Here is a 20940-nt window from a genome sequence, read left to right as displayed (position 1 = left end):
AATTCATTTCTTCAGTGATATTTAACTTACACACTTAAAGGAGAACCTAACTGAATATGTTTAGATTTGATCAGTCAAGAATACTTTTGGTAAAACTTACTTTAGTTTCTTCCTCTAGCTGACATTTCAGCTCCTCAATCTGCTGCGTAGATGCTTGTTTGGTCCTTGAAAGCTGAGAGACCAAAGCATCTTTCTCATCCAATTGTCGGGAATATTCACCTAAGAATTACCGAAGTAAAGGAATTTGTTCATGGCATAAACAAACAAGCCTAAAGTTTGTATATATAATTATATGTGCATGACAAATATATACTTTATCTAATTATAAATATTGTTACAGAACTGGCTAGATTAAAAAGCAGTATTGCTATTGTAGTGTAACAAATAAACTAGTCTGCTGATTCTTTCTTGCTTTTTTAAATTTTTTCTAACCCGCGCAGTAAATTCCTATAGTTGATTACTCCCCTCTAATATGGGAGTATTGCTATTAATTCAGAACCCCCGGAACTGCTTTTGTCTAGGCCATAATCGCGGGCCTGAGGGAGATCTCTACCCGCTTCCGTCTGCAGGCGCGCTCTCTGAGCCGTCAGGTCACTGAGCAGCCGCTGCTGCTCTTCCTCCTTCGTCTTGAGTTCACTCACTTGGTCTTCTAGAGCGCGGCATATCTTTTCAAGGTTTCCCTGCGGCACAGGTCCCCATGAAAGATGAGACATTGAATACAGTTTAAAAAAAAAAAAAAAAAAAAAAAAGTTACCACTGGATTCTTAAAATATTTTTAGAGTGAATAAATTTACGTCAAGTGTGAGTAGAAACTGATGGCACCAGCTCTATGGAACATGCTAGGATTCAGGTATGATGGGTGCATAATCTCCCCAAAGTGCTCATTGTTGGAACTCATTCATTTATCCCAATGATACTTGACACTGACAAAGTAGATTTTGAAATAATCTTAACAAATTATATCCAGCATTTAAAAAAAATGAAATAAAATGGAATATATTAGAATACAAAATTTTAGATCAGTGCTATAAACTGCCTACAAACAATGTTTAACGCCAGAGAACAATGAGGGTCCTTACAGGTTATTAACTCTGCTCATTTGAAGACAGTATTGGGTACCTTGGCTTTGGAAATGGTCTCTGCATTACTGCTAAGGTCGTCGATCTCCATCTTCATCTCACTCTTCTCCTTCTCCAGCTTCTGCTTGACCCTCTGCAGGTTGTCAATCTGCTCCCCCAGCTCGGCCACACTGTCCGCGTGCTTCTTCCTCAGCGTGGCTGCCGTGGCCTCGTGCTGCAGGGTGGCCTCCTCCAGGTCCCGGCGCAGCTTCAGGAACTCGGCCTCCCGCTTCTTGTTCATCTCAATCTGGGCTGAAGTGGCCCCGCCGGCCTCTTCCAGCCGCTCGCTGATCTCCTCCAGCTCCCGGGAGAGGTCCGAGCGCTGCTTCTCTGCTTTGGCGCGGGAGGCCCGCTCTGCCTCGATCTCCTCCTCCAGCTCCTCGATGCGGGCCTGGCAGTGACAGAGCACATTAACATGAACTCACCTCAATTTCAGTTTTTTTGAGTGCAGAAACAAATGGAGGTGAGATGACTCACCTGCAGCTCTTTGATTTTCTTCTGTAGTTGAATTTCTACTGCCTGCTCATCTTCAATTTTGCTTAGCAGATTGCTGATTTCAAATTCTTTCCTTTAGACAGAAGAACAAGGCATATTAGTGCCCATAAGAATTGAAAGATGATGTTGCGTAGAATTTTTTTTCTGGAGTTCCTACTTTTTAAGTTTCTCATCAAGTTGCTGTTTGTCATTTTCTATATCTACTATGGATTCTTGGGCCAATTTTAGGTCACCCTCCAGTTTCCTCTTGGTTCTTTCTAGGTCCATTCGAAGTTTCTTTTCTTGTTCTAGAGACCCTTCAAGCTAATGAGAAAATAAACTTTGTTAAAAATTTAAAGTATATTAAAAAAACCTTTCAGATGGATATTAAAAACACACATCATCCACTTGCTGTTCTAGCTTGGCTTTAGCTTTGTTCAGGGTGTTCACTTTGTCCTCTTCTGCCTGCAGGTCATCCAGGGTCTGCTGGTGGGCCTCCTGGAGGGCCTTCTTCTCCTTGGTCAGCTTAGCTATGACTTCGTCCAGGCCTGCCATCTCTTCTGTGAGGTTTTTCACCTAGAAAGGTTAAGGAAGTGATTATCTCTGCTCTAAAGCAGCTTAGTTAGATGGCAGAGTCTCTGTATGCTGTATACAAATATATTTCATACCTTGTTCTCTGTGGCATGTTTCTCCTTCTCAACCTTGGCCAGTGTGAGCTCAAGGTCATCTATGTCTTTCTTCAGTTCTGAACATTCGTCCTCCAGTTTCCTCTTCTTGGCGGTCAGCTCAGCATTGATCTCTTCCTCATCGTCAGCTCTCTCAGTCACCTCCTTGATCTTGGCCTCCAGCTGGATTTTGTTTTTAATCAGTTGCTCACACCTTTCCTCTGCATCAGCCAAGGCGTCAGCTTCCTGTGGAGAGATGTGCTGAGCTGTTGAGAGAATCTGTTACTTATTTTGAACTTGATCTTTGCACAAAATAGTAGTGTTTACTGAATGCTAATGAATTTTTCAGTATGAATATAAATTAATTGAACATCATTCCATCGTCTGGAGAAACATAGCTAATTAGATATGGCACTATAGATTTAGAAGCAAATTAGCCTGAAAAATGACTGGATTGAAGCAATTGACTATTTTAAAAAGTATTGTGTAGAAGAGTAGAAGGACCGAAGGAAGCCTGGGTTCTTGCCCCAAATTTGCCTCCATGTGTATGACCTTGCACAAATTGATTTACTCCTCTTACCCTCAATTATCTCATGTAATTAAAGAGGATTGGAATAAATGATTGCTAAGAGCATTTCAACTATATTATTCAAAGATTTTTGACTTAGTTAAATTGCCTCAAACAAGTAGTTGCTACATTGAATTTTAAAAAGAAAAACTACGTAACATTATGCCTATAAATACATTTCCATGAAGCATTTTTCATGTACTCAGAACCTCCCTGATAGACCATAACAGTGCTGTATAATTGCCCAAGGCTTCCATTTCCATTTTAAGAATTACCTATTAGTCTCAAAATGAATATTAGACTATATAAGAACTTGTAATTTTGAGAAACTACATAACTCAGTGAGGTTTTTATAAATGATTAAAGGACTCATAAAAATCAGTTCAGCCACGATCTTATTACTCTGGGCTGGGGAATTTCTTTAACTTCTCAGTGTTTGTTTATATCTTAAGTTTTTAAAATGCTTAAACGTTTGATAATGAGGACTTCGAGGGTTCCTTTGCTTTTATTTCTAATAGTCATACACTCAGTATATATTTACTCACTGACTAATGATAATACCTATGAAAAGAGGTTAAGATGAAGAGGCTGTGATTGGGAAAATGTAACCTTCATATAAGTGAGCTTATCAGAAGGAAAAGTTGAAAATAGGTTAAACATTTTAAGGAAACTATCCTTTTTTTTTTTTTTTTTTTTTTACAGATTTCTTCATGACATTGTTGGGCTTGTTGGGCCAAGGAAATGGGAGGTTGTATTTGGCCACAGTGCTGATGCCAAGCCTGCCCCCACTCTGATTACAACTTCTTCTTTAACCAATAAACAGAGGCCTTGAGAACTCAGGATCAGTATCACAGGAAGGATCACAGAGGTCACTAGCTCTGTCTTCCACCGTGGTAGTTCAGTTCAAGTAACTGCAAATGAATTTATTGAGCTAAATCCTGGGGGTTGAGGAAAAGAGATACAGAGAGAAATAAGAAATACTGTCTTTTATGAGTGTAAATACAATCTCATACACTTGTATTCAGGAAGTAGGGCTCTTAAGACTGGGATGAAGCAGGCAGGGCAGATAAGTAAAATGACTGAGATTTGGGGCCTTTGCCTTTCAGCTGCTTCTTTCATGCCTATTAAATTTGTGGTATTGTTAAATAACTTCTACAATCTCCCATTTTCCATTTGCAATTTGGAAGTTGTTGGTGCCTTACTTCTTCACAGGAATATTGAAAGTTAAGTGAAATCCTGAAAAAAGCAACTAGAAATTTTCTTTTTCAAGAAAAGGCCATTTGTAAATCCAGAGTGTATGTGAATTCCAGAAAAGCTTCTATGACATGGTGCATTCAGCACACAGAGTACTCACAGATTGAACCTGGAGCTGCAGCTCATTTTTCTCTTTCAAGAGAGTCACCATTTTTTCCTCCAGTTCCTTCCTTTTGGCCTCTGACTTGGCAAGTTCATCTTTGGTTTTCTGGAAATCTTCCTTCATGGTGGTCATCTCCTTCTCGGTTTCTGCGCTCTTGAGGAGGGGCTTGATCTTGAAGAAGAGTTTCATCCAGGGCCAGTGCTTGACGTTCATGAAGGCACGTACATTATACTGGATGCAGAAAAGGGCTTCTCTGAAATGACCGAAAAGTATCAGTGTAGATTGATCCATTAGAGACAATGTTATTATTAGTTTTTTACCTACAAACTCCCCTTTTAATGACCCCCCCACATGTAAGTGATGTGTCAAATTCTGTATATTTCATATGCAGGACACACACACACAACACACACACCCTCACACTCAGAGCGGTCCTCAGTATGACCACTTTGCTAATGTGCACTGCTCATACCAAACGATTGTGTGTTCTCAAGTCCCTGTCACATTAGCAAAGAAGCTGACTTTAGAGGAGGAATCCTTTGTATATATGAGCAACACATACCATTTTAAGAACATTTGAGAAATCACAATATTAGTGACTTGGGAGTGGGTGTGGCAGGTGTAAGTTAATTGTGCTGCTTGGCCTTTGGCACACTGACGTGACCTGTGAAAGGGCATGGCTTGCTTTCCTAATTGCCCACCTAAATTGATCTTATGGTTTACCCTGTTTTCCTCGAAACCTCTCCTCTTATTTTAATTGCTGCCAAATTATCTACTCCATAAACAACTTTTGTTAGTTTCTTCACCTAATAGACTGGCTTTTCTCAAGTCCTTTCAAATGCCTACTTCTTACCTGCTCAGTTAGATTGTTAATGTCTGCAGAGCATTTAGCATGGATTGAGCTACGAAATTTGTTTTATTTAAATAACATTTTAAAATAGTAATAAGAGATGTTCCTTCTGCACACTGTAGCAATAGACTGGCAAGGTTTACCTGCCTTATAACAATGTGTTTGCCTCTTCAAGCTTGTTAAAATGGAGATTCTATTTCTATAGGTCCAATTTATAAGAACCATATCTCTGAGAAGGCAGATATCATGCCATAAACCATAATGTTGACACATGGAAAAGACTTGGGAACACTTATACCACAGAAGTAAATGAGTACAGATGAGCAAAATGAATGCAAAACGTGTGTGTAAGGACAGCAGTAGTGCTGGGTGGATGGGTTGGATGAGGTTAATTAGAGGAGGCGGAAATGGAAGTTTTGAATTGGTAAAGAGATAAATTAGGCTGAGAGGGGAGCGCTTGTGCAAACAGGAGAGAAAGGAGATAAGCAAATTGTTTAGCCTGGCTGGAAAAGGCTGTGCGGTGGGAGATGATAGATGAGGTAGGGAATAGAGAGTGGCCTTGACAGACACACAGCCAACTTGGATTCGATGTGGGAGACCGTGGGGAACCGCAGACAGATACAGTGTGATGGAAATAGTGTTTACTGCAAACGATTCCTGCTGCTGTATGTGAGGTGAATGAAAGGGAGAAACTGAGGGAGGAGAGACGTTTTGAAGAGAATCCCAGTGTGAGGGGTTAAGCAGAGACTGATGTGTTGTAAGAGTGAGTTCGGAACTGGGTGAGAAGTGCATATTAACCACAAAATGAAAGAGTTAATGAATAAGGAAGAGCGAGGTCAAGTCCCTAAGAGACCTTACAGTCCTTATCTTCTGCATGGTTACCTCCTTTGCAACATCTTCTGATATTCTGCCCTCATTAGGAATCCCCTACAGATGGCTTGAGTTCTTGTTATAATCTGGGCCAACTTTTCATCTCTCATTTCTTCCAGAAGACCCAGCAGGCCAGCTTTGAAGAAAACCTGGAGAGAGGGAAAGTTACAAATCATCCCCAGACTACAGGAGATACAGCTATGGCAGAGGACTTGGATCAGGTGTAAGTAACAGCCATACCTTTGTATGTCCAAATTTGTACTGGGTGTGATCAATATCAATAGAGGCAAGAAGTTTCTCAGAAGCCTTCTTGCTGTCAATGAACTGTCCATCTGGAATAGCACTTGCATTTAAAACTTTGTATCTGTTCAGTCGAAGAAAGAAAGAATGATTAGGAAGGTGTGATCATATATGAAAACCAGACGACACCAAAAAAAGTCAGTAAAAAGAGAAAAAGCAAGAGTAGAAAACCCAACTGTCCTTTTAGGTTCAGATAGTAAAACAATATGATTTTTCCACAAGCTAATGCATGCTTCCGTCCTATTTTTAAGAAGTGCCACCTTCTCTAGCCTGTATTCTGTTCTAGCACCACAAGACTATATTATTTGACTTAATTTCATCGTATTGACGAAGCAGGATACATAAAAACAATGAACAGAGGGCAACAGTGAAAATGATTAATTAGTCACAGCATTCAGTGAACTGTGGCAGAGGGAGACTGGCCTTTGTTTAAAATCCCCGTAGAGGATCCTGCTCGGGAAGCCCTTCCTGCAGATGCGGATGCCCTCCAGCACACCGTTGCAGCGCAGCTGGTGCAGGACAAGCTCATGATCCATGGCGCCTAAAAACAAATCAGAGTACTTACTACTGCGCACTGAATTTTCAGACTTGTGCCTGTGTGATGATTTCATGCTCTTAGATCTTACCAGGAGTTTTGGTTTCGTTGGGAATGATGCACCGTACGAAGTGAGGGTGTGTGCTCCTCAGGTTGGTCATCAGCTTACTTAAATTTTCCTAGAAAACCAGGTAGAAGGGACTTGATGAGAAAGTTCTATTTCAGATTGCTTTTTTTGGTAATTATATGGAACGAACCTAGGCACTTTCCTAACTATATTAGGTAAAGGTCTATGAGGCTTCAGTTGCTCTGTGTTTTAAAGGTCTCAAGAGTTCTAGCCTGCGAAAAAACCGAAAGGCTAAAGTGCTGGGAAGAAATGCAGCTCTCCCTGGTATTCATTTATGACACCTAGGATCTATCCTGTAAACAAACTGCAAATTCAGTAGCCTTGACACACAGGAAGTATTCTTGACCGGGAATCAGAAGACAAAGGACTACAGTCTCGCTTGGCCACTAATGAGCTGCTTGACTCTATAAAATCCCTTTTCTCTTTCTGGGCCTCATCTGAAAATAGTTGAGATTACCTCGAAGGCCTCTTTCATCTCTCTCAGCTAATATTTTTCACAGAAGTAGTTTACAGTGGTAACCTAGGTTAGCCACTGTCCCAATGTTTGCCATTCCTTCCTCGAGTGTATTATTCCCTGGGACTTGTACTCTCTTGTCTTTTGGTTTGTTTGGTTTTTTTTTTTTTTTGGAAGAGTCTAAAATCATAAGACTGTATGACCTTGTGTGAGTGGATCTTGAGTACCTGAGAATGATCACAGTCTGAATCATATGGGGGGAGTTATTCCAGAAATAGAGTAACTGATTATGACAGACAGTGGTGTTTACTCCACCACAGAAAACTAGCAAGTAGCTGTTTCTCAGTATTTCTTAGGTATATTCGTTGAGAAGGCAGAGTTGCTTTATTTTTCATATCTCAGTTAACTATTAGGAAATAAACAAAATAAGTAATGTGAGTTTCTAATCTTGCAATTATGTACAAGGATAAGTTGATGAAACACGGGCATATTTGGTGAAATAATGCAAATTGGTAGTGAGAAAAAAAGAACAGGGCTGTTTTCTTGTTTAGGTCATACATAGTATCTGCATTTTAGTTTTAAAAAGAACGAGACTTAGCCACAGAAATCCTGACCAAGCAGCCATTAGACCAGATGCTCCATATGTTCCCCTGTAGAAGAGCCAGCTGTTAAGCCATCTAAGAGAATCACATTATTTGCAGTAATGTTATTATTACTGTTATTCTTAAGAGATATTTTTCTATCTTAATCATCCATCTAAATCACTAGGTTTGGCTTTAGATAATTTTCAGCTATTAGAAAAAATTAAATCCACCTCGGAGGACAAAGATGTGATTTGGTGGAAGGATGTCCTAAAGGGTGTGTCTTGGGCTCAATTCTCAAAGGGGAACTCAGGAACATTCTCAAAGGGCAACATTGGTGGCTTTCCACAGGGAGACCTTTGAAGTTCAGCTGTGCTTCCTTAAAAATCGGCCTTATCATATAGCGAGAAAGCTTCTAAGGGCATTTTGGAATTCCTGAATACATTAGATGAGCATAGTAAGGAATAAGAGGTAAAACATTGAGCCCTACAGGAGGAGTATTGCTTTGGCTGTGCCCTGACAAGAAGGAGTATTTGAAGTCATTCCTATTAACATTCCATTCCCTCCTAATTTATTCTAAATCCTTTATTCTTATCCTAATTATGATAAGTCATAGGAACTGAATAGATTTTTCAAATTAAATTTGTACTTTACCCTGAAAAGGGCTGACACGGTCTGGAAAGAAGAGCCCTTCTTCTTAGCACCTTTCTTTGCGCCGCTGTCTAAGGTAAAAAGAAAACCCATCAACGAAAGTAGAATTCCAGAGGCTGGAATGGTATGTGAACATTCTGTGGGGACAGGTTAATTTAGATCAGGGGCTCAGAAAGTACCGGCTTCAGCACTAGCATATGTGGAAAAGAGACTGGCCAGAGTCTTCATTGCAGACTTCTGGTACAGCCCAACCACAGTGTCGTTCAGGGGGTCCTTGTTCTTGTCCAGCCAGCCGGCAATGTTGTAGTCCACGGTGCCCGCGTAGTGGATCAGTGAGAAGTGGGCCTCGGCCCTGCCCTTGACCACTTTGGGCTTCTGGAAGTTGGCAGACTTGCCCAGGTGCTGGTCATACAGCTTGTTCTTGAAGGAGGTGTCTGTGGCCTTGGGGAACATGCACTCCTCTTCCAGGATGGAGAAGATGCCCAGTGGCTGAATTCAGAAAAGTAGACATTGGTGTCAACCTATCTTGTCTCAAAAGATATAGACACAGTGGTTGTCATTTGATTGAATTATGAGCACTCCTAATTAAATACATTTATAAAGTAAACCAGGGTCATAGCTCAAAGAGGTCCTTTTGTTGTCAGTAGAATGACTTTTCCACCATTCTTTCTCACATTCAATCCATAGCATTATTTGCAATTAAAAGAGTAGCTGGATATAAACTCCAAATGTCAGCACTGCATAAGTGGGGGCGACTTATTAAAATGTTCTGTGATTACCACATTTTCCCCTGTTTGGTGAATTAATCTATTGTCAGAGTTTTGTTTTTCTATGCAAAGGACTTACTGACTTAGAATGATGTTTACTTTATATGCAATAACTTAACGGTATAAGTAATGCAAACCTTATTTAAGACATTTTGTGCATTTAATCCCTTAAAGATAGATTATGAAGAAGCATAGCAATTTGACTCTTGACTTCCAAACAGATTACCTTTGATATAAGCCCTAGCTGTGTTACCTGTGCGTTAATTTTGATTTAGAAAATAGTTATTTCTATTGTTGACATCTTGGATCATAGTGGAGATAGATTTAGAACAAATGAGGTAGTTCTTCTAGTGAAGCAGACCATCTCAATAGAGATGCTGCTTTAAACTTGGATCTGAGTCAGTGTTAGAACAGAACTTGTTACGACAAAGTGAAGCTAAACACTCTCTGATTCTTCTTACGTAAAAGTTGAAAAGAGAAAGTCATTTCTAAAGTAATTTTCTAACTTGTTCTATTATCAGTCTAGTTAAGATTACAGTAATACATTCTGGACTTGCTTAAGGCACTTGGGAAAGTTATCCTTTCAGTTCGGGTTTCCTTTAGAAGTCAAGCGGACCTTCTCGATGAGCTCAATGCAGGCGGCCAGGTCCATCCCGAAGTCGATGAACTCCCACTCGATGCCCTCCTTCTTGTACTCCTCCTGCTCCAGCACGAACATGTGGTGGTTGAAGAACTGCTGCAGCTTCTCGTTGGTGAAGTTGATGCACAGCTGCTCCAGGCTGTTGAACTGCACAAAACCAAATTTCCAACATTAAGTGGATTTTTATAGCAGTAGAATTCATCACTGAAAAATCTTTTATCAAAAATATGTGGAATACAGTAATGAAATAAAGTTTAAACTGATTGTTGTCTCTTCAGAAATCCCAGGGAAAAAAATGATCATTTTTGACATGAACCCTTTTCATGATTTCTGAGCATTATTTAAAGGCACAGCTGTCAATCACACAGCAAGAGTTGTGGTAGAATCTACCTCTTTCCACCTCTGAAGATTGCATGGGCAAAAATGTGCATTAAAAGTATAACCATGATCCTATGAGTTATGGTTCAGATTTAAGGGTGAAAGTAATTCATTGCAAAGCGTCACTTCTTTTACCACCACCCCCCCAACTCAAGATAAAGGTCACATTTTCACTTTTGGCGTCACATTATTAAGGAAAGCTTTTCTTAAGACCTTTAGTTGATGTGCAGAGTGAAATTAATAGGCTAATTGCTCTTCTATTCATACCAAACATTTGGTAAATCCTCATTGTCAGGTCTGTGAAAGGGGGGACCTGATGTGGTATAGAAATTGAAGATCTGATGGAGTCTTTTTTTAAACTTTTATTAATTTATTTTTGGCTGTGTTGGGTCTTCATTGCTGCCCACGGGCCCTCTCCAGCTGCGGAGAGCAGGGGCCACTCTTCGTTGTGGTGCGCGGGCCTCCCACCGCTGTGGCCTCTCTTGCTGCAGAGCACGGGCTCCAGGCGCACAGGCTTCAGCAGTTGCAGCATGTGGGCTCAGCAGTTGTGGCTCACGGGCTCCAGAGCACAGGCTCAGCAGCCGTGGAGCACGAGCCTAGCCGCTCGCGGCATGTGGGATCTTCCAGAACCAGGGGTTGAACCCGTGTCCCCTGCATTGGCAGGCGGACTCTCAACCACTGCGCCACCAGGAAAGCCCCCTGATGGAGTCTTTATAATAATTGACACCCTCATTTTATAGATGATAAAGCTGATGGCCCAGAGGGGAAATGGTGTGTGTCAGATGAATCTGGAAGAGGGAAAACTATGAACTGTCACTGCGCTTCTACCTCTAGGCCGTTTCTCCTCCACGGGAGGTGCCTTGTGTATGGACCAAACGTTGCATAGCCAGGTTCCTGTCGTGGCTTTGCCTTATATGGCTGGAGGATCTTTAGCAAGTGTTTTGATTTTCTTGCATCTGTTTCTCCACATGTAATTAGAAGTAATATTAGTTACTCCTTCATGGGTCGTTGTGAGGATTAAATGAGGTAACATTCTGAAGTGCTTCGTGATAAATGTTAGCTATTATTATTACTTCTGTTATTATCTAGTTACCTCCTAGCTATTTCGTCCTAGGTGCCATGCTGGAGAAAGCAATATAGACACTACAAGTGTAAATGAATAATAATACTCAGTATATCAAAACCCATATTGCCTTTCTCCCACTTTTTATTAATATGAAGATAAACTCACATCAAAGATCTCAAAGCCAGCGATGTCCAAGACCCCGATGAAGTACTGCCTGGGTTGCTTGGTGTCCAGCTGCTGGTTGATGCGGGTGACCATCCACAGGAACATCTTCTCGTAGACGGCTTTGGCCAGAGCGCCCACTGCATTGTACACCTTCATGGACAGAGTAATGTTTGTTGGCACTATGAAAGGCCTGGGATGTGTGTGATTCATTGAGCTTGTGCACTTACCTGCTGCACAGTCTGGCCTTTGGTGACGTATTCATTGCCGACCTTGACCCTGGGGTAGCAAAGGGCTTTAAGTAGATCAGCAGAGTTCAGACTCTGGAGATAGGCAGCTTTGTCAGCAACTGCAGAGACACAATTCAAGGAATGTTGTTTAACAGCAGGTACTTCTTCAAGGTAGTCTTTCCATTTTCCTCCATCCATTTTCGTTATTATTTACATAGAAAGCTTTAAATAATTCTAGAGAAGATCAGGTGAGGCTCTCTGTATATTAGAGCATATACTTGCTAATAAATGGTCAGTCAGTTACACTGGCCTTTGGTGATTTGTTGCAAGCAACTCCTGAGAAATTTAGCAACAATAAAAATATGTCCAGTGTTTATGGAAATAATTTATGTAACACAAAAGCCAGAGTCCCTGCTCTTAAGACACAGTAGGTGGGGGTGGAAGGTAAGATAAATACACCTTATCTCAATTTAGCTCCTCCCAATTTAACCTCAACGAATTAGTTTCTTTATCTGAAAATGTGAGGATTAAATTTTAGTGCATGATTCCTACAGAGTCCCCTTCTAAAATTTTGTCAGTGACTATGATGTAAATGAGGGAGAGAGAATGTCAAGCCAGGGTGGTCAGGAAAGGCTTAAAGGAGCAGATAACTTTAGCTTCCGTGGTAGATCCTGTAAGTTCCATGTTCTTTCCATACATAGAGTATATGATTTTTCTTTCTCAGTTTCTTTTTTATCTTGTTGCCTAGATTGTCTGAGGGTTAAATATAGACAACACACACACACATGTGCACAGATGTCCTCCAACCCCAGCTCTGTGTTTGGGCAAGACCCTGTATCCCTCCACTAGGTTTGCCCAGCTGGTGCTGAAATAGACCAATATGCCAAGTTATCCTATATACCTTCTCGCCATTGCTAAGGCAAAGCAAGCTCACGGTTCTGTCTCATTCCCTCTCTAATGATCTGGCCCCAGGTTGTGCTTTTTAGATATATCCTTACAAGTGGCTATTAGGGTTCATTTGGGCTGCATAGAAAGATGGAGATATGGAGATGTGAGGAGGGAAAGGGGGTGAGGAAAGCATGCAGTGTGTGTAAATGTGTACATGCCCCTCAGAAGTCCAGCTACAAAAGAAATGTGAGTTTAGAATAACCTGTTTTTCTCTTGCTGTATTCTCTAATTTAAACCCAGATGGAGGTTCATTTGGTACCTTCGGTGCCATCTGGCTCCGCTTGCTCCTCACGCTGCTTTTGCTTGAATTTCATGTTCCCATAATGCATTACTGCCCCTGTGAGCTTGTAGATGGACACTTTCTCCTCGGGAGTAAAGCCCAGGATGTCAATGGCTCTCTGCCAGGAGAAATGACAGGACAAAGTTAGGGCAGAAGAGACTAACATATTTTGGAGAATTTACACTATATTCTAAGGTAACCACACTTATGGTGTGGTTGCTATTGTCATTTCCATACATAATGGATTTTTTTTTTTTTTTTTTTTTGAGGTACGCGGGCCTCTCACTGTTGTGGCCTCTCCCGTTGCGGAGCACAGGCTCCGGAAGCGCAGGCTCAGCGGCCATGGCTCACGGGCCCAGCCGCTCCGCGGCATGTGGGATCTTCCCAGACCGGGGCACGAACCCGCCTCCCCTGCATCGGCAGGCGGACTCTCAACCACTGTGCCACTAGGGAAGCCCCATAATGGAGTTTTAAAAAGTGAGTGTGTGACTTACATCAGTGGCCATCAGCTCTTCTTGGTCATCAATGCTAGGGACTGTGATCTCCCCTTGACTGACGAAGGCATAGTCATATGGGTTGGTGGTGATCAGGAGCATGTCTGGGTGCATAGAATTCAGGGTGTATGGTTTACATTAGAAGTTGTTAACAAAGATATTAACTTTTGTCTGTGAATTTAAGTTCATCCTTACCAATCAGATCTGGTTTCTTATTGGAAGTGATCTGATAAAAAATATGGTAGCTTCTTTCTGCCTTTAACTGGAAAGTAACTCTAGACTTTTCTAGAAGATCTGGAAAGAGAGGGAGATAGACGTTGAATTAGAAAAAAATATCAATGCTGCTGAGATATTAAATGAACTTCAGTGTCTTTGGCTAAAATTGGGGCCTAAATTACGTTAGGCTCCATTGAGATTTCAACGTGATGATCGATCCTGTTGGTACTACATGTAAGAATTCCAAATATGTATGGCAATTACCCAAGGTTCTCACCATCTAAGAGCAGAGACTGAAGTATGCATGCTCTGGTAAAAATCAACTTTGCACATGGATGACCTGTGACCTCTGTATTATAATTGATCCTTAATATCCCCTTCTTCCTCAGATCACCTTAGATTCTTTGGTGAGGGACTACCTTGGAAACACCTACCAAAGCCCAGATCAAGAGCAAATCACAGAAATGTATTGTAAGCCTATAGATAACTCATAGGAGTCCATAGATAGTCCTGCTGTTTTCCCTGGAGAAAATGTCATAGTTGCTTCTGAGGCAGGAATTGCAGAATGTGTTATAGAGCCAGCAGTCTGAGACTGAGGTAAATAGAGCACACAGCAATTATGGATAAGTCTGGCATTAGCTCACGGGCAACACTGGCAGCAGGCTCAATGCTCAATAAGTGTTGCAAAATATCCCTGCAAATGACATCACTTGTTTCTCTGTTTGATTTTCAATGGTCCTGTTACTCACATGTTTCGATATCAGCAGAAGCCAGTTTCCCTGTGGTACCAAAGTGGATCCTGATGAATTTACCCTTGCAAGTGAAAAAGACGATGTTATATACAAAAATGTTAGCACACGAGTAAGAAGAGATTGAGTTAATAACTCAGACATGCCTTTTGGGGCATTTAAGGCCTGAGAAAACCCTTCTGTGACCCAGAGACTCACAAAGCGAGAGGAGTTGTCATTCCTCACGGTCTTGGCGTTGCCAAAGGCCTCCAGCAGGGGGTTGGCACTGATGATTTGATCTTCCAGAGTCCCCTGCAAAGGCAAGAGCAGTCCTCACATCTGGGGCTTCGGTGCGCCCTGCCAGTCTTGATTCTGACACGCCGGTCAGACCCACCTGCATTTTGCCAGTTTCATCCTTCTTCTTCTCTCCAGTAACTGCAATTGTTGCAAAGTACTGGATGACACGCTTCGTGTTCACAGTCTTTCCTGCCCCAGATTCTCCGCTGTCAAACAGAAACCAGAGAAGAGATCAGAACTACAGCTCACATTGTTGACATCTAAGACAATCACCACAAACCAGAGAAGAAGAAAAAAATCACATACGTGATCAGGATGGACTGGTTCTCACGATCTGTAAAAAAGAAATCAAGACCATCAGTTTTTAAAAATAGTACACATTCAATACAAAGATTATTGACTCTGTAAAGATTAATCAGTTTATCCTTTTTAACATTTTGAAGATGTTGCCTGTGATCTTGGTTTTGTGTGTAGCTCCCAGATAGTACTTGCCTCTTGGAGTAAAATTTGTGAAAATAAGAGGCAGAGAATCATGTGTTTCTTCTTAAAATATTATTAATTTTAAAACTTACGGGAAGTTTCAAGCGTATACAGAGGTAGAAGCAATAACGTATAAAGAGCTCCTATGTACCCATCATACATACAGTTTCAACAGTTATTATTTGGCCAACTTTGTATAACCTGTACTCCCATCCTAAACTCACTTGGTTATTTTAAAGAAAATTCCAGGCATCATATAATTTCATCTGTAACTACTTCAGTAAGAATCATACAATTTTGAAGTTTCATTTAACAGATGAAGAAACAAACCCAGAGAGAAATAAGTGACTTTTCTAATAGTTACATAGCTTATCAAGATGTTTAGGTCTATTTGACTTCCAGCTTATATATTTTTCTGCTACCTGGCCTCCTCCCGGTTTTTCATATTAATTTGACAGCTGGTAATACTAAAAAAGGAAGGGATCTGGAATTGTAAATGTTGGTGTTCATTTACTTATTTTCCTTTTTATTTTATACACGTTTCTAAGTAATGAAAACAAAAATTGTCACTAGTTATACGACTGATATGTTGGATATATACCAATTTTCTGATTTGTTAAATCTTTAATTCTATACTGATATAGATTTTAGAGCATTCTCAAATCTAAAAAAATCTATTCAGAGAAATAGATGCTAATTTGAGTGCTATTTAGATGTAGATATAGACTCTAGAGAACTTCAAAGCTCTATTCAGGGAAGTACAGACAGATTTTGGAACATACTCAGATTGATTTCTTTTTCCAATAGAAGGAAAATCAAGAAAGATCATATCACATCTAGTGGGAGCATAGATAAGAAAACAGTGTTCTAGTCTCTAACCGGTCAAATGCCACAGTTTTGGGTGTTGTTTTTTTTTTACAAAAATCGTGTTTGGAGATAAGTAATCTTGAATTTGGAGCAGGCCCAAAACTTGGGGGGGGTGGGGACCTCTGTACGGGTGGTGGTGTACATAGCAGTGTAAATGCAACTGCTAAGTGTTAAAACCTCTGGAATGAGCCCACATTTGGATAATTTCTGGAAGGTAGCTAGCTTCTGCTGACAACCAAAGAACAGTTTCCTGGTATGATATCCTTGTAGAACTGCTGGCCAATTTGTAATGGAAGATTCCTATTTTATCCCTTTCTCTTCCCTCTTCTCCTTTAAAAGACAATTTAAAAACAGTGCATAAAAACAATCAAATAAAAAAACAAAAAGGAGCAAAATCCTCTCCAGTTTCTAATATCTCATGGAAGAACAGGAAACTCAGGAATTTAGAATATTTCCAAAGGCAGTACATTTGGTGTGTGCCGATAAAAGGTTTTCATGCTGTATTTGGGCCTACATTTCGCATCAAAGCCATTTGTTTATGCTTTGATAAGACAGGAATAACAGACTTCCATATAATTTTTTAAAAATATTTTCAGGACTTCCCTGGTGGTCCAGTAGTTAAGACTTTGCCTTCCAACGCAGGGGTTGCAGATTTGATCCCTGGTCAGGGAGCTAAGATCCATATGCCTCGCAGCCAAAAACCAAAACATAAAACAGAAGCAATATTGTGACAAATTCAATAAAGACTTAAAAAAAAAATGGTCCACGTCAAAAAAAAAAACAAAAACTTAAAAAAAAGTATTTTCAAAGAAAGAGGGATTTCTGTTTTCTTCTATTCTTGTAGGAAAATGCTTCAAAATCTTTGAGAGGAAAGTCATGGCTCTTTCTTTACTCCTGTTCTACCCCAAAGGCTAGTGATATTAGCTGTGTCTTTTAAAGATAAGGAATTCACAAAGCTTTCCCGCTATGGCTGGTAACTATTTTCCTTGATTGCTGTAGATGTGGATATTTAAAAAAAATCTACTTGAACTTTTTTTCTGTCCAAATCAGAAAGTAAAAAAATGTGAGAAAGCAACAACAAATATGTTTACAGAGGTCTACTAATTATTTCAACGAGGCTTCTGGTTACCAGCTGGGTTAGCTTGGGTAGGTCAATGAATTCAGTGAGCTTCACTTTACTCATCTATAGAATGATTTCAGGGAAGAATATGTGATATTACAGCTCTGAAAGTTTCTTGAAAGCAGTGAAGCCCCATGTGGCTGCCATGTATTATTGTAATCAAAGCCCAAAGTCTGTTTGTTTGTTAAAGATTCTATTTCCACCTTTCTGTAAATAGATGCATCACTCACTCACCAGTCAGCATGAACTGAAAGGCGTTGTCAGAGATGGAGAAGATGTGGGGTGGGGCCTCCTGGCGCTTTTTGCCTCGGTAGGCAGCCACCACCTCAGGGTTGTACACCGGCAGCCACTTGTAGGGGTTGATGGTGACGCAGAAGAGGCCCGAGTAGGTCTGAGAAAATCAGAATATTCAACGTGTGGGATTTGTTTATACTTGGAGAGATAGGTGGAATAAAGAGATGTTGAAAGGCGCTCACATAGATCATCCAGGCTGCGTAACGCTCTTTGAGGTTGTACAGCACTGCTGGCTCGTGCAGGTGGGTCATCATGACCATGTCCTCGATCTTGTCAAATTTGGGAGGGTTCATGGGGAAGACTTGGTCTTCTCTGACAGTTAGAGTCTGGCAAGTAAAGTAAGAGACAAGTTTGTATTAATGGTTGGAGGTAGGATTTATGTTTATCTGCTTTAATTATAAGACTACAGTTGTGGACACTTTCCATTATGTTATTCGGTGTCCTTTAAATAAGGGCATGAAAATACATTCATCTTAGCGTTTGATGGTAAGAAAATCTGTTTCCTCTGATGAGCTAGAATACGTACTACTCTTTAAAAAATACTTTTTTCCTCCTACATTTCCTTGTCCCAGGTTTATTTATCAGTTTATATCATTTTACTTAAATGGGTTAAATTTTTCACTTTTCCTGGCCATTTATTACAAGAAACTTCAATTTGGGGGGAAGTAATGGGGATATGAATACATTGTTTATCTAAATAGATAGTAATTGTTTTGATAGGAGAAGCTAGTTTTTATTTCTCCCAAGTTTGGGGATTTAGACTGGGAAGTGAGGAATTGAAGGAAGATGCTGGAGGCCAAGCCTAGTGGCTTTAAAGTCCTTTGGGTAGTTGGGAAAGGGAGAAATGAGGTTACTGCTGAGAATTTCTTTTACCTCCCAGATCTGATGTCTGTTAATGGACCAGAAGGGTGTCTGTATTGGCAATAGGCTTAGAGATTCTGAGCAAGGAAGGCTTCAACTTGAAGCGAGGAGGTGGAGGAATAGGGCGGGGAGTATTTTCTCCTTATGTTTTTACTTACTGCTCCACATTCTGTCTTTACAGTTACTTTCCCTCCTTCTTTGCTTTGTATGATGCTCTTCACATAGGATTCCTTGGGCTCCACCGCAAAGACTGATGATTTAGCATCGAAGGGCTTGTTCTGGGCTTCAATCCGCTCCTTTTCCGATTTTCGAAGGTAGGGAGCAGCTTCGCCAAAAACAGCCATCTCGGCGTCCAAACTCGCACTCATGGCTGCGATTTATTTAGAGAGAATTTTGCCTTGGGGAAAAAATCAGGGAGAGGAGAAATAGAAACCGGAAGTTATACATGTGAGCTAGGATTTGAAATGAAAGAAATGTTGAGGCTCCATCGCCTTCCTGGGCTGTAACTGTTCTTCCTAGCTGTTGCTGACCAGTGGTTCTCATACAGTAACCCTAGCGCAGGGCTGCTTTGGAATGAGACTGCAGTCTGAGGCTTCACTTTCTGGGATTTGAAAATGTCCTTCCCAGATGGCATGTCTTGATCTTCAGGGCTAGGGCATCGACAACTGAGTGAGAACGGAATCCTTGCATGTTTTATTCTCTAGACTGTAACAATATCTATAGCTAAGACTGTTGTTGATGGATTGTTTTATAGCAACTGTCATTATTTAATCCCCCTTCTGCATAATGTTTGCATCTGCCATTTGCCAGGACAATCATAGAGTTAGGAGGGAAAGTTTGTTTTGTGCAAATGGAGATTGATATTTTCCAAGCTATCGAAAACATTTTTTCTCTCATAAGCCAAATAATTATTTTTAACATCTACTTTATGTTGATATTTGGTGTTATATCTCTTGGTGGGTCATTAAAAACCCCATACTAAATTCTTATCATTCTAGGTTTTTTGTTTTTTTTTTTATCATTTGGCTTGTTACCAAGAGACTTAGCATTGCCTTAATTCCAAAATCTCTTTTAACATTCTCCTTTTGGCATGAGAGATTTCAACTGTCAGTTAACAGATCTAACCACAGAGAAATGAGAGCTTCAGCACGAAGAAGTTTCTTCATCCCACATAAATTCCGCAGGCTTCTTTTCTTTCCGTCCAGAAAAAGAAAAGAGACAAAAATTTAAGAGTTCATCGCATGTATGTGAGCCACCGTCCTCCGTTGATAGATGTGTCTCTCAGTGTTGGCGTGTTACTTCGGTTGGGTCTTTCCTTTGCTCTCAGGCAGTGAATTACTTGGGGGGAGGGCCAGGATCTCTTCTAAATTAGGTACGATATTTAGCCCTCTGTGGGTGTAATACTTGTGATTTTTTAAGCGAACAATAACAAACCTTTCTAAAAACTACAGTGAATCATGAAAAGGTAGCTAAAATACTATGGTTTTAACAAGATGTTTGTTTTTGTTTACATTTTTAGATTAAGAATTTTTCTGGGTATTTAAAAAATATTGGTAAAGTGTGTAAGTATTCATTGCTGGTCAGGAGGAGGAGGTTAGCATGGAATAGTCCATTGCCCCTGGACAGTTCTAAGTGCAGCTGAGAACTCACTGTCAAAATTCATTCTTTCCTAAATGGTCCTTTAATCCTGGAATTCAGATGAGGGTGGTCTCTGAGAATAAGACATTCTGAAAAAATGATTTCCCAGCATTTATAAGCAGACATTTGGAAGCACAATCTATTTACATAACTGCAAAAATATGGAAATGGTGTACAGTGAAGAGCTGTTCCCAGCATCGTTAGCCTAAATAAATCCCCTCTGTCATCAATAAATGAATAAAGCAGAGTCTTACCTCTGGATTCCAGACGAAGATGCAGGTTCAGAAGCGTCTAACACTGTAAAACAACACGTTTCTTATTAGTGAAGCTCTGAAATTCCAGAGATAAGATAGTTATAGAATTAAAACATTTTCCTGGTCTAAAACTTGGCTGTATGAAAATAAAAGTCAGAGTTGGGAGGAACAGTCTCATGCTCAGAGATGGGCCACGGCGTAAGCTGTTTCTGCCCCCAGAGTCCTTCAGGTCCCAAGGCCCCCATCACTTACCCCTGGGTTTTTGGTGGAGATGAAGCAGGAGGGCTCCTTCGTGCTTATATAGGGGCTGATGTGCTGATGCTGCAGCTGCCTCCTCTTTGTTAGAGCAAGACATTTGGCAGCATGAACCCTCAGAATAATTTGTACTGACATTTGTCACGTTTGGGTATAATTAGAAGTATTCATATTATTTTGAGTATGTGAACCAATCTCCTATAAATAACTTGACAGCGACCAATGTGCTGGCAGAGAATGCCTTCTAGTGTGCTGGGAAGGTAATCTTTGACAGTGCCTGGTGGGGCCTCCTAAAAGCTATATTCGTTTTGGCAAACTCTCTCGCACATGCCTGTGGTGACCCAGTGATCACATACTCAGCGACGCATTGCTTTCAGGACCCTATAACCACTTTTCCTTCTTTGGTACCACAGGA

At 40.6% G+C, this 20940-nt stretch overlaps 1 protein-coding gene across 1 annotated transcript in view; it reads right to left on the bottom strand.

Annotated features, from left to right (window-relative positions):
* LOC114888873 (myosin-8) overlaps positions 1–20311 on the bottom strand; it is a 28578-nt gene extending 8267 nt beyond the window's left edge. The window contains exons 1-28 of the mRNA XM_029211506.1: positions 20271–20311; positions 18537–18775; positions 17700–17843; positions 17458–17614; positions 15063–15090; positions 14854–14962; positions 14679–14771; positions 14481–14544; positions 13711–13809; positions 13516–13619; positions 13001–13139; positions 11794–11912; positions 11567–11716; positions 9934–10104; positions 8730–9039; positions 8554–8621; positions 6829–6916; positions 6626–6743; positions 6143–6266; positions 5915–6051; positions 4180–4435; positions 2261–2503; positions 1992–2168; positions 1771–1916; positions 1596–1686; positions 1120–1509; positions 554–680; positions 101–219 (exon numbers count right to left, since the gene is read on the bottom strand). Of these exons, the coding sequence (XP_029067339.1) occupies positions 101–219; positions 554–680; positions 1120–1509; positions 1596–1686; positions 1771–1916; positions 1992–2168; positions 2261–2503; positions 4180–4435; positions 5915–6051; positions 6143–6266; positions 6626–6743; positions 6829–6916; positions 8554–8621; positions 8730–9039; positions 9934–10104; positions 11567–11716; positions 11794–11912; positions 13001–13139; positions 13516–13619; positions 13711–13809; positions 14481–14544; positions 14679–14771; positions 14854–14962; positions 15063–15090; positions 17458–17614; positions 17700–17843; positions 18537–18746 (3981 nt within the window). The 5' untranslated portion in view covers positions 18747–18775; positions 20271–20311. The remainder of the gene's footprint in view (positions 1–100; positions 220–553; positions 681–1119; positions 1510–1595; positions 1687–1770; positions 1917–1991; positions 2169–2260; positions 2504–4179; positions 4436–5914; positions 6052–6142; positions 6267–6625; positions 6744–6828; positions 6917–8553; positions 8622–8729; positions 9040–9933; positions 10105–11566; positions 11717–11793; positions 11913–13000; positions 13140–13515; positions 13620–13710; positions 13810–14480; positions 14545–14678; positions 14772–14853; positions 14963–15062; positions 15091–17457; positions 17615–17699; positions 17844–18536; positions 18776–20270) is intronic.
* Positions 20312–20940: the final 629 nt, after the last annotated feature.

This window comes from Monodon monoceros, unplaced genomic scaffold, assembly GCF_005190385.1.
Source record: "Monodon monoceros isolate NGI ecotype Baffin Bay Population unplaced genomic scaffold, NGI_Narwhal_1 Super_Scaffold_9, whole genome shotgun sequence".
Lineage (NCBI taxonomy): Eukaryota > Metazoa > Chordata > Mammalia > Artiodactyla > Monodontidae > Monodon > Monodon monoceros.
Note: the sequence above shows the minus strand (reverse complement) of the source record. Positions and strands in the feature narration are given on the sequence as shown.